Consider the following 13,846-nt stretch of genomic DNA (forward strand, 5'->3'; position numbering starts at 1 on the left):
GAAGCATAGCATGGAAAACATTTAGCTAAGCAGAAGCTGAGTACGAAATAATATTTATTATTTCAGTTTTTGTTTTAGATAAAAATGTTGCTGGATGGCCGTCTGTACTTATTTTTTTCTTGTGTATTAACAGTAGCATGAATGTGTGCTTTTACTGTAGATACTTGAACACAATTGTATTCAGGATTTCATGCACCATGGAATTCATCTTCCCAGAAGTTCTTCTGTTTATTCTAAAGTTAGAGAGGTAAGTTTGTGTTGTGACGTGAACCGGTGGTATCAAACTGAACTGGTTTAGTATAAAGGGGGAATTTTCCATTTCCTGCCAAAATACTGTGCTGAGTCTGGCTGGGATAGAACTAGTTTTGTTCATAGCAGCCCATATTGTGTTGGGTTTTGGTTTTGTAGACCAAAAAGTAAATGCAGACCCGTGTTTTAGATTTTGCTGAGCAGTACTTGCCACGATGTTAAGGCTATCTTTGCCCCTGCTCTGCCTTCATAGCAAGTAGGATGGGATGAGCAACAACTTGGGAATGGACACAGCTGACCCAAATTGATCAGAGGGATACTGCTTCCACTATAATGCCACCCTCAGTAATAAAAACTGTGGGAAGTGGGGTTTTGAGGAGGCTGGCTGAGCATTGGTCTGCTTGTGGGAAGTAGTGGGTGATTGCCTCTGAATAATTGCTTTTTTTATTCCTCTTTTCTTCAGTTATAAAACTGTTCTTATCTAGACCCACAAGTTTTCTTGCTTTTGCTCTCCCAGATTTTTCTGTCATTCTACCAAAGAGGAGTGGTGAGCAGCTGTGTGGTGCTTTGCTTGTGACTGAGTTCACTTTGTTATACATTTACTTTATATATTATTATTTATTATACCTATAAATATTTATTATACATATACATATATTTATTTTACATATACTTTATATACATTTAAAAAATGAAATACACTCTGATATTCTGAAAGGCAAATTATTAGAATGAATGTTATAAGGAATTTTCATATAGTTTGGCATCACATTTCTCTTGTCTGTAAAAATCCCCTTATTTTCCTGCTCTTGAAAAGAGTGCCAGAAATAGCCTTTGCTGTCTGTTATCTATTCTTTTCTTTATTTAGGGATTTGACCTTTTCATAGTTGATCACAGTGAAAAAAGTCATAAGCTCCTTAAAGCAAATTTATGGTGGGTCTGAAATGAGGTTTGTCTGTCTTTGCTGTATATAAAACTTACATTGATATATATCTTTTTTTATATAGAGAGATGCTGTGTGTTGATTTTGTGTATGTATGTAGGGACAATCCTTGATTTGGGTACAGATTCTAGTGGCCTATCTGTGGCTTTTATTCGTGAGCAGAACATTCAAAGTTGAACAAGAAGCTTTTTAAGAGAAGACACTCATATCTGATGTAGCCTTTTTACTTCTTGTGCTTTCTCTCAAATTATGTAGAAGCCAGAGGGTATCCAGTGTGCAATGCACAGCTCAATGTACCAGTATGTTGTTCCCATCCATCAGATTTGGTTATCTCCTGGATCCACGTATTTCAGCTAAATGGTCATTTTAAGGCAGAATCGCTTGTCTGAACACTCACGTAGTGAACATAGTTTTTCATTTTTTAACATACTTTTCATATTTTTCCATGAACATAAGTACAAATTTATACCAAAACCTGTTTTAAGAATGTATGCTATCAGATACAAAGGTTTTACAAGGTTCAAGCTTAGAATTTTGATGGAGTAGGGTTTTGACAGATCTTCATGAATTTCATTTCAGTAAGAAACAGAGAAGCTTATGATCTCAAAAGAGGACCATAATGTAAATAAATCCCTTTTGAATTGAGAAGGTGTGGAAGGATCTTGGAAGAAATTTGCTAACGATGGCTGGTTCTTCTTCAATATACAAGAATTTAACTAAAAATGATATGGATTGCAGGAGTTCCTGTATCAAATAGAACAGTAACTAAACAACAGTTATTCAGTTGAGCAGTGTTTGGGCTACTTTACTGAAAGAACAGTAGAGTTAAAAACAAAAACAACAAGTACAACCTGCCTTATGAATACTTCTGACATCCCCAACACCCCATCTTTCTTGAACGTGCACAGATGTGTACAAAACATGTTTTTTGTTGTTTGATTTGCCAGATGCTGAGTTATTTTCATAAACAAAGTAAAGTTCGTCAAGGAGTTGAAGAAATGCTCTGTCGGTTGTATAAACCCATCCTTTGGAGAGCACTAAAGGTAATTTTCCTTTTCAGAATGTAGCACTGTTTTTTTCCAGCTGATGAGTTTTGGGTCCCTCCCACATACTCCGTTTATAATCATATACTTACAAGCATGTAATTTTATTTAACTATATTCATAATTTTCACATCACTTCTGGTTCCATCACTAGAACAATGCTTTTTTTGTTGCTTCTATTTATTTGGTTTAATTCTTGTTCATTATTTTTCTTTTTTTTTTTTTTTTTTTTTTTACTCTCTTATAACTTCACCATGTGGAGTTAAATGCTTTGAGCTGAGAAGTGAGCACATATATCAAGTAGGTCATGGAGAACTTGCTTTAATTCAGCAACATAACCCAACTGTTGTGAACATATACTTTAGAAAAGTACAGGATTGTAAAAAGCTGAATGCAGCAATTATATGAATCATGTAATGATTCAATACAAGGAAAGGTAAAGGTACTCCATTCCAGATGATTCAGTAGCATATTTGTGATAGGTGAAAGGAAATATCTGACTGAAAATGAAAATTGGGCAGTTTATTTTTGGTTAGGCTGCTATCTTAATTTCATTAGTTCGTTTTTCTTTTTTATACGGTACTGCTGAAGTATTTACCATTTTTGAGGGGACTATTGCTGTGACTTGGGATCATCAATACTTTAAGATACAGAACATAAAAGGGAAGCTTACCATCACTTCTACTGATTTGGATTCCTCTCCCAAGCTTGAAATCTCAGTTTCATTTTAGATAACCAGTTTGCTATTTCAACCACTGTATGAAAGCCTAATTTAATATAGTGAGGAATAAATCTTGTTCTTGGTTGTATAAAAGAAGGGCAACCCATAAAAAGGCCTTTTTATCCCTCCTCCATGCAAAAAGGAAAACTACTTCAGCTGTAAGAATACAAGGTATTCTAGAACTGGTCATGTTGAAACTACTTGATTTTCTCTCTAAAATGGTTGTTTAGAATACATGGCTCTTTTGCTCTTTTTCTTCTTAAATTGATACTTTTGCAGATTTTAGATAGCACAAGTTCCTTTGTGGCTTTTACTTACATGTGTTTTATAAACCTTTGTGCTACATTTAGTTTTTATAATGTTATGCAATTTCATATCTTTATTATGAAAAAGTGTTGTGTGCAAGTGAGCAGAACAGTTGTGCCGTGATTGTATAACCAAAAAGTGGATCTATGTATCTCAAGGTCTATCAGTCTGTCTTAGAACAGTTTTAACAGTTCCTCAAATTATTACAGGCATGAAGGTAAAGAAACATGAACTTCTTTTTTTGAATCAAATAACTGAAGGCTCCTCTTGGTGCCTGTGGGGTAAAATAAGGCATTCCTAAGCTCTAAAGAATGTGTAGATGGGCTTTACTTACTCTCATGGTATCAAAATGTAGAATTTTTCTTAATTTTGCTGGCTTGAAGAATGTGGTGGTGGTGGTGTTTTGTTTTTTCTACCTGGAGATGAGATGCCCATCCCTCGTCTCCCATGAGGATCAAGTCAGAAGGGAAATACAAAATAAATTACACATTAAGTAATTGTAGTTCATTTGTTTTGTGATTTTCTATTTTTATTTACCCTTAGTTTCTTTCATTCTAAATGTTACATGATTATACAGTTTCTTTTCCCTGCCTTTGATCTGAGCATCTCATGGCAAAAGAAGAAAATTGCATGAATGTAGTCAGAAGGTCCCCTGCACTGTCTCTTAATCTTGCTCTTAACTAAGCCTACATTGTTTGTTTCACATTAGACTCTTTATATATGTTTTTTATACATTTTCTTAATTGGAACCAAAATCTGAACAAAATTATTCCTTCTTCCTCAAAGAGAAGTGAGCACAAATATCAAGGACTGATATCTTTAACAAATAAAATATTTTCAGCTGGTTGTATTTCAGGTTTCTTCTGACGAACCTTGAATCTCATCTTTTCTTCATTTCATTGACTGCTCTGTATTTTCTATCCTTTATGAGCCTACAGGGGCCAATCATTTCTCATTGATTGCCTAAATATATACTTTATTCATTTTTCCTTACGTTTAGAGCTCTACAGCCAGCAAAATATATTGAGTAGCACCCTGAAAATGGTTACAAATGATAAAATGTCAGAGTTAGAAGGTTTATCTTAGGCTTCTGATTAGATGGTAGAAGCTCAGAACATGATCCTATTACATGCATAGATGCAGAATTGAATATGTTCACGTTGGATGTTATGCTCTAGGCTTGATGGTACTTAGTTTCTAAAAACTGTTTTCTTGAGGAAATAAGCTTCAGCTTTTCCATTGAATTGCCTGTCTGTATAAACTTAATGATAAAAGCTTTGCTTGAGTTCGAGGTTCTTGTATTCTGTAGAGGAGATTTAAGGATTCGTGCCCAAGTTTACATGTCAGGTGGCCAAGAGAAATCCCGACTGTTTTTAACTTATTTAGCATTGCAGAAAGAAGGGCTCAGACTATGACTCTTTAGGATCATTAATATTTTGAGAGCTTATTGTTCTGATAGCTCAGGTGTTACAGAGGGTCAGAAATGTAAGGTGAAAAAAATCACGTTACTATAACTTCTTCCATATATTTAAGAACTTCTGTCCCATTTACTTAATTACAAATAACAGAAGTCTTTGGAGACGTTTTGTTTTGTTTTGTAGGATATGCCTTTAAGTCTATACTTACTGAAATAACAATTTTTCCTTCGTTGTAACAGGCAAGAAACTCAGAAGTTCGATCGAATGCAGCATTTTTGTTTATTGATGCTTTTCCTATTCGTGATCCTAGTTGTAACACTGAAGAAATGGATGCTGAAATTCAGAAACAGTTTGAAGAACTTTTTGTAAGTTTTGATGTAACTAGTATGCTGAATGCTAACTAAAAATAAGCTGTTGGTATAGTTAAAGTGAATGGAATTTCAGGATAGTATGTATGCCTGAGATGCAGAAAATGCAAAAATAGACTAATATTTTAATTTTCTGTGCCACATTGGCAACAGACAATGCTACATCGTTTGTTTTTTTAATCTGAAAAGGAAAAAATTGGTTATCTATTTTACTGAGCTGTGAGTGAAAGATGCTTTTGAAAGCTCTATCGGGTGTTTCCAGCACATGGGCTGCATGTGGCCCAGCACAGCTCACAGTGTGGCCTGCTTCCTGGCTGCAATCCTTCCCCACTAAGTGGCTAGGTGTGCACTCATCACTCACAACAACCACACATCGTGTGTGACTGGAACTGTCTGGGCTGAATGCAGGGTATGGGGAGGGCACAGTGCTTATCAATTTATGGCAAGTAATTGCATGCATTTTGAGCTGCTGGTTGAACAGAGTCCTGTGAACAGCAAAAAAAATGCAGCTGTGTCTTCTGTTTTGATACAGGAATTTGAGAACAGTTTCCAGATTGCCAAAAAAGAAAAAAATTATGTTTGCTAATCCATCTGCAGTTGACATATGTTACCTGCAACTTTTCAAATGGAACAAATAGAGTTGCAATCAGATATTCAGCTCAAATGTTTGATCATGTCCTTTTGCTAGACTTCTGTAAGACCTCTCTTAACAGAGAAACATATCCCTCGTTTCACAGTCACTCCTTATTGATGTCATTGCTTTTGGCAGTGGTTTGTGAGCAGCTTTGGACAAAGAAGAGGTACAGGAAGGGCAACAATTCATAAAAGAGCTCTGAACACCTTGAAAGCTTACTGAGAATCGCAACCTCTGCCATTGATCCAGACTGATGCATTACTTTCACAAAAACAATGTCACATGTCCCACTTGTTCTGTATTGTTGTTGCTCAGTAGTATATATTTTTCAAGGACAGCTCTGAAAGAAATGCCTCCTACTTTTTTATGCTGGCCCACGACATCAGAGGTAGATGTTGGTGGTATGGCAGTATAAGTAGAAACTTTTCATCAATATTACATTACATTTTGTTGCTGTGTGACAGATGGGCCATCTGACAAAATAGTGTCTGACATGGAAGCGTGTATGAAACAAAGAGGTGGAACTGAATTCCTCCATGCAAAAGAAAAAAAAATTGTGCCCATCGACATTCATTGATGTTTCCTGAACATTTATGGAGCCAAACAGTAGATGTGAGCACAGTGGTGTATTTCAGCAGTGGTGACAGCACCAATGGGTCTCTCTTCTACTGGTATGGATATTGACGAAACATGGTATGCAGCCTCCTGTTCATCACTGGCAAAAATACACAGCTAATGGTGGCTGCTGTACTGAAAGTATTGTTTTGTTGCTGAGAATTGGCTCTATCAAGCAGAGTTACTGTGTTCATTGTATCTGTTGTAGTTTCCATGGAAATAAATAAGAGGCATTACTTTTGGAGAGCCCTATGTATCTGCAGCCCAAATCGATATCCTGTTCACTCAGTGCAGCCCAGCCCAGGCAAGCCAGAAGGTTGGACGCCCATGGGCTGCATGGGTGGGTAATGATCTTATCACAGAATCACAGAATGGCCAGGGTTGGAAGGGACCTCAAGGATCATGAATCTCCAACCCCCTGCCACATGCAGGGCCACAAACCTCCACGTTTAATGCTAAACCAGGCTGCCCAGGGCCCATCCAACCTGGCCTTGAACACCTCCAAGGACGGGGTATCCACAACCTCTCTGGGCAGCTGTTCCAGCACCTCACCACTCTCTGGGTAAAGAATTTCCCCCTGATGTCCGACCTAAATCTCCCCTGCCTCAACTTCAAACCATTTCCCCTTGTCCTGCAGTTATTAACCCTTTCAAAGAGTTGATTCCCCTCCCCTCTGTAGGCTCCCTTTAGGTACTGAAAGGCTGCCACGAGGTCACCCCGCAGCCTTCTTTTCTCCAGGCTGAACAAGCCCAGCTCCCTCAGCCTGTCCTCATAGGGTAAGTGCTCCAGTCCCCTGATTGTCCTAGTCGCCCTCCTCTGGACCCTCTCCAACAGCTCCCTTTTTTATACTGCGGGCTCCACACTTGGACACAGTACTCCAGATGGGGCCTCACAAGAGCAGAGTAGAGGAGGACAATCACCTCCCTGTCCCTGCTGGCCACCCCTCTTATCTTATCTTATCCTTATTTGGGACTGGTGAAGAGAGCTTTACATTTAATTAGTAAGCATTCGCCTCAAGCTTAGTACTATATTCCTAAATAGTTCTAAAGTGAAGTACAATTGTAAGAATCTGGAAAAAAAATTTAATTAGTCTAGATAGATGAGATTGGATGTGTATTGTTTACTAAAATGTTTTGGATATCATCAGTGTTATCTTTATGAACATAAACATCAGGTAACTGAATGTCAAGTTTTTATATTAACATATTTGAGCAGTATCCAATGCTAACTCATGTACATAGAAGTCTGAATATTCTTAATTGAGTCACAGGTGCAAAACTTAATGTAAGTTATCTTAAAAACAATTCAAAGCTATTTCAAAGGTCATATTAAAAAAAGTAATCGGACAATATTGTCTTAACTTTGTTCCTGATTTAAATTTTCTTGTTTACTTCATAATAAAATGCCTTGAGAGAACATCAATACTGTTGTTCTCTCATAGCATAACAATTTGCATTATGATTATGGAATTCTATTTGTGGACTGCAAGTTATTGTCAAACAGCAGTGGATCAGCAATAATGCTTCTGTTCACATTGTTCTTCTGTTCTAGAGCCTCTTGGAAGATCCTCATCCAGTTGTCCGCTCTACAGGGATACTTGGAGTTAGTCAGATAACATCCAAATACTGGGAGATGATTCCTCCAACAGTTATTACTGACCTTTTAAAAAAGCTAATTGAAGAGCTGGCGTGTGATGTAACATCTGCTGACGTTCGATGCTCGGTTTTTAAAGTAAGTCTTTCCTCTGAATGTAAAATTGTGATTGTCATTTCTACATTTTTACATGAAGCTTTGGTTTCCAGGCCACTTAAAGTCAAGGACAGTAATTGTTCTGCAGAATGACTTACTCAGTGAGTTCCTGGTACATGCAAATTCTGCACACCTTTTAGAAAATTCATACAGCTGCAAAGAAAAAACGTCTTCCAAAGTAGTGACTGTTTGGCTTTGTTGAATCTCATTCACTTTGCATTTCTAGTCTGATAGACTTTCTGCATTGTTTGGACCTGATAATTCAGCAATTTTAGCTAATAGAAGTTATGCTCAGTATGCAGGCAAGTTCTGGTATATTTCTATATCACTGGTTTTAATCCATCCCTAGAGAATCTCCTTATGCTGTGTTTCCACTTAAAATGTATTGATTCACTTTTAATTTGAAGTTATCTTTATGTTAATTCTCCCTTGCTCCACTATAGCAGTATGGAAATCTATACTGAATAAGCAGGAAGAGCTGAGTTAAATGTATCTTGGCAAAAAAAAAAAGGAGACTAGTTTTTAATCCAAAATAAAGGAGACTGATTTTTAATCCAAAATTAGTAGAGTTTGGGGAGCTGGTATCGCTACCACAAAAAGTACTTTATACTGTGCCCTCAGATAGAAGGCAGAACTGTGACCTCAGCATATATGTGAATCTTATTCATCTGAAATGAGTCTGCTGAATGCAGGGCACTAGAAATTTGAAGCAACTTTTAGTAAAGAATGTTAAAGGAAAAGCATGCAGACTTAGTGTCAGCCCCTACTGAAGTTCACCTTAGAAGTGTCATAGTCCAGTTCAACAGTTTTTAGCTACGTCTTTTTTGCAAATCATCTCTAAATATTTTTAATTCTCTACTTGTTTTTTTCTCGCAGTGTCTACCGATAACTTTGGACAACAAATTAAGTCATCCATTGCTGGAGCAGCTCCTGCCAACAGCTAAACACAGCCTTCATGACAATTCAGAGAAAGTGCGAGTGGCTTTTGTAGATATGCTGCTGAAAATAAAGGCTACGAAGGCAGCAAAGGTAGGTTAAGTGGCGCTTACAGTAGATAGATAGCAGGCAGGAGGTAAAAATTAAGGCATTGATTTCAAAAACAAATGTACCTCTGAGACTACTGCAGTCAGACTTAAAGGAAAAAAAACAACACATGTTTAATGTTTTACTTGTGACTGGTTTTGAACCTGTGGTCTTTCCATAGCTGTTCAGCACAGCTGAGCTAACTGTAGGGAATAATACTTTGTATGGATGTTGCTGTGGCAGAGATTTTATAGGCATGGTGGATACGATGGAAAGCTTGTTTTTAATTAAGCCAACTACACTCTTGTTCTGCTCTAGCTCACTTTTTTTTTTAATTTTCAACTGCTTTGGGATTATTACTGCATGCAGGAGGTCCAGCAGTTTCTCTGTACATACTGCTTTGGGGTATTTTTGCTCACTGGTTGTTGGGATCACCAAGTACTCAACACATCTTTTGCTCAGCATGTTTCTGTCTTCCTTGCCCTCTGGTGGCCATGCCACGGCAGAACAGTCAGACAAACAGCTCCTCGGGACTGCCACCTTCAGAAAAGCTTAACATCTTTATTGAACTGCTTTTTTACTCTTGTTTACCTGTTTTTATAATTTTTTACTTGCCTTCTGTGGGCAGGTGCTACAGCATTTTCGTTTCTTTTCATAATGATTTTAAACAAACTTTATTTTCTGCTGTGGATTCTTATTTAGGGTGATACTGGCCAGCCTTAGGCGTTACGGCTCCTTTAACTTCTTTCTCCACTCTCCTGCTCTTAATGGTTTACTAATTTAAATTTTATATTTTATTTCAATGATGGTTTTGTCTTTTGCTGAGCCTACTTACCATGACATGCTTATCTTGTGACTTTGCATAGTGAATTTGCATAGAACATGCACAGTTCTCTGTTGTTCATGAGAGAATTAAACTTGGAATAAATTATTTGTTGGTCAGATTTTAAGGCTTCAGTGCTGAAGGATCTCATCCATCCCTAATGAGAGAATTAGCTACTTGCCAAATGCGTGCCTTCCACCTTTGATCACAGCAACTCAAGGATGTTATATTGAGACATGATTAGCCCTAGCACTTTCCAACTTCATATACACTCAGAATGCAAGATAAATAGGAAGCCACTTCAGAATTGAGGGCTTCCAATTGTTTGTATACAATTTCAGGTTTAGGATAAGAATTTTAATTCAGAATCACAGAATCGTAGAATGGCCTGGGTTGAAAAGGACCATAATGATCATCTAGTTACATTTAGCACTGCAGATATGTTGAGCTGGAGTTCTCCTAACCAGAATGTTAGTGGTCTCTCATAGATACCAGGTGAGTTAGAAGCACATCAGGACAGTAACGTAGCATCGTGACAGGAATATGGGACTTCAAGTGCACGCTGGTATTTCTGGAAAATGTAAAACGCACCTGCTTTTCTGTAAATGCTCTTGGTATTTATTGAGGCTTGATGTGTGGAGAACTGCAAACGTGCTCCATTTACTTATTTTAATTCCATTAATATCTTTACTCACTTTTTCAAGTTCTGGAAGATCTGTCCCATGGAGCACCTCCTGGCTCGCCTCGAGGTTGATTCGCGGCCCGTGTCGCGGCGCATTGTCAATCTCTTATTCAACTCCTTCCTGCCTGTGAACCAGCCTGAGGATGTGTGGTGTGAGCGCTGTGTTACTTTGATCCAGATGAATTCAGCAGCAGCTAGAAAGTTCTATCAATATGCTTATGAGTATACTGCTCCCACCAATATAGGTAAAGCACAAAACATTTTGAGTCTTCTATAGAAAATGGAACTAAGCGAGATGAGCTCCGCATTAGGGAACGGAACGGTTAGATTGCTGCCTATTACAGATAGTTGGAATGCACATTAGAGGAGATATGTTACTGGGTATAGTTCATGAAAATAATAGCTATGCCAGACAGATGTAGGAATTGTAGAAGCTTCCTCTGATTCTGCTTTGATTTTTTTTTTAAATTTGAATACACGTTTTTAACAATAAAGCTGATGATAATGTTGGCTGTTTCTTCTTCATTTTTGAGTATATAAAACATTTGTCCATTTTTCCACTTTTGTTTACCATTTGGTATGGGTTTTTTTTTGTATGTGTTTTACAATTTGGTGTGTTTTTTTCTAGCTATTTCTGCTTCTGTTGCCTGCTCTTCAGAATGGCTATCTAACATTATACTAAGAAGCATTTACTAATGACGTTCTTAAGAAATAGTACACGTCTGATTTATTCTTATCATATTTAAATGTAGCTAAATTGATGCTAACTATTCGACGCTGCTTGAATGCCTGCATCCAGAAAGCAGTGAAAGAGAGTTTTGATGATGATGGTGAAGATGAAGGTGAAAAGGAGAACCTAAGTGTAAGAAATGCCATTTTATGATAAGTTCTGATAACGTTTGTCTGTGGTGCTGGATTTCAGATATAGGCAGTTAATGGTGTGAGAGAAATCTGAAGGAAGGCGTTTAGACATCTGTGGAGTTGGAAGGCGAAAACCACTACTGTGGTATTTTCATGGCCTGAAATACTAGAAATTTCATGCAGTACACAGAATAAGCTAGAAGGCATGTGGAGCATACTTAGAATAAATATTTCTCTCATTTCACTCTTTATTACATTTGTTTGATTTTGTTTGAAATGTGTAAAAAATGTAATGTAGCAGGATGACTCAAGTTATGTGTAGCTTCATGTGAATGAATCGTGGAGCTGATGCTTTACAATAAGCACGACACCTGCGACACGAATGTAAGAATTTTCAGTGTTTTGAAACTTTATTTTAACTTAAATTCATTTATTAGAACATAGCAGGTAATATCTGTGTTTGTATTTCAGGTGTTGAATGATGTGCTGTCAATAAATGACATGGCCAGCATGGCGAGTTTATTGGAGATTACAGTGATTCTCTGGAGAAGTATTCACAAAGCGTTGGATCACAATGAAGATGCCAAAGATTACACCATCAGAAAATTTGCTTCTGTACTTCCTGAGTATTTAAAAGTATTTAAGGTAAATAAAGCCTGGATTTAAACTTAGATTTTCCTGTCACTGCTCTAGTATTTCCCTCTGATGTTCTTGTCTGTTGTGTGTCTTATCTATTTTCATGGTATTAAGTATGTTTTGTTGCTGTAAACAATAGCAAGTTCCTAGAAATTGCATCAGTGAGAAAAGCCATCCTCTAGTTCCAGATCTGATGAATTAATTGTTGACACAGATACTTATGCACTAAGTTGTTCTGCTTGTACTGCTTTTTGTAGGACTATTCTGTTCTTGAAGTTTTTTAATCTTTTGGAAATCAATCACTGCAAAATGCTCTTTTTGTAGATGAGAGTCCACATGTTTTTGTACTTCCTTCCTCCAGACCCTTTCACCACCATCACTTATTATTATGATCCAGTTTCTCTTCAGCTGCTGGAACAGCTGAAACAGCTGAGGCTCCTTTGTTACTTTCTTGTGATTGTCTTCTGATAATTGGATTCTACTCTCTAACAGTCTTCTGATTCTGGCTACTTAACAACATTCAAACCAGCTTAGATAATCAGAGAGTGAAAAGCTGCTCATTTCTACATAATATTCTGCAGTACGGATCTACCAAATATTCTTTCTACCCTGAAAACATTTGGATTTGTTGAAGACGTTCCAAACCTTTTTTTTGGTAGAGGATGTAATGTCCCTCATCTGAAGTTCTGGTCACCAGGCAAGACATTCAGCCTTAGCTAGCCTAGCTCTTGAGTGATATTCTTACAGTGAGTGAGCAGCTTGCATCTAAAACAATCTGTCATCAGGAGCTAATTTTCTAGGAGACTACAGGTAAAGGCAAGGTATCTCTTTCCTGAAAATCAGCATGCTTTTTTTTTTTGTAAATGTTATTTTAAAAATCATCTTTAAAAGATTTCAGCTCTTCAGATGTCTAAATGAATAACCATTTTGTTTGATAGTACTCACGAAGCAGGGACAACAGATATATTATTTCTAAGCAGTCTGTCACACGGGTCAGTTTCTGTGCCTCGTATTTTGATGTTGTAACAACTTCTGGTGCATTTCTGTTACATTTCTTAGTTGCAGATTGTAAGCCATGTGAATTTTTTCTACTTCCATTTCTAGTGAAAAGAAAGAAATGCTTAAATTGCTATAATTTAATCATACTTTAAGTTATCTCTTAAATTTTGCATGGTGTCTGTATGTGTACATCATTGCACTGTACTTTTTTTTTAATAGGATGACCGTTGCACAACTCCATTGGTTATTCTGGCATCCTTTATGCCCCCTGCTGCTATTCCTACTTTCAGGTACTATTTTTAGATCCAAAAATGTGAGTGACACTCATTGGCTGTTAATTTTTTCCCAAGCTGACATTTTAAGTGCCCATTTTGATAAATTGGATAATTTGGGTAAACTTGGATAAAATAATCTGCTAAATAAATATACTGAGTTAATAGAATCTGTGTGGTGTAAACATATCTTTGAGCCACCTGTGTGTCTCTTTTGGTTGATTTTCTTTGAATAATTTCTACAGAAATGAATGTGAAGTTAACACATCTTTTTCCTTCCTTTTTTCTTTTTAATCTAAGCTGTGGTGTGATCTCCAAACTCAGAAACATTGACAGTGGAGCTGACCAAAGCAAATACTCTACCCTGATAGACTGTATGTGTCGCTGGGGTCAAGTGGGTCATGTGTTGGAACTGGCCTGTGACTGGCTGTCAGACATGCTAACCCCAAGAAAGGTATGCAGACGTCAAGGAATTGATGCACTGTTCCTTTGTTGTTGGTTTGT

General features: G+C 37.2%; 1 protein-coding gene across 1 annotated transcript in view; it reads left to right on the forward strand.

Moving 5' to 3' along the window:
• NCAPG2 (non-SMC condensin II complex subunit G2) overlaps positions 1–13,846 on the forward strand; it is a 37,321-nt gene that overhangs the window by 10,748 nt on the left and 12,727 nt on the right. The window contains exons 9-18 of the mRNA XM_042816933.1: positions 161–247; positions 2,140–2,235; positions 4,920–5,045; positions 7,849–8,028; positions 8,923–9,075; positions 10,597–10,819; positions 11,327–11,436; positions 11,907–12,080; positions 13,290–13,360; positions 13,643–13,796. Coding sequence (XP_042672867.1) covers positions 161–247; positions 2,140–2,235; positions 4,920–5,045; positions 7,849–8,028; positions 8,923–9,075; positions 10,597–10,819; positions 11,327–11,436; positions 11,907–12,080; positions 13,290–13,360; positions 13,643–13,796 — 1,374 coding nt within the window. The remainder of the gene's footprint in view (positions 1–160; positions 248–2,139; positions 2,236–4,919; positions 5,046–7,848; positions 8,029–8,922; positions 9,076–10,596; positions 10,820–11,326; positions 11,437–11,906; positions 12,081–13,289; positions 13,361–13,642; positions 13,797–13,846) is intronic.

This window comes from Centrocercus urophasianus, unplaced genomic scaffold, assembly GCF_019232065.1.
Source record: "Centrocercus urophasianus isolate 14NV4802_14NV808 unplaced genomic scaffold, USGS_Curo_1.0 seq_16, whole genome shotgun sequence".
Taxonomy (NCBI): domain Eukaryota; kingdom Metazoa; phylum Chordata; class Aves; order Galliformes; family Phasianidae; genus Centrocercus; species Centrocercus urophasianus.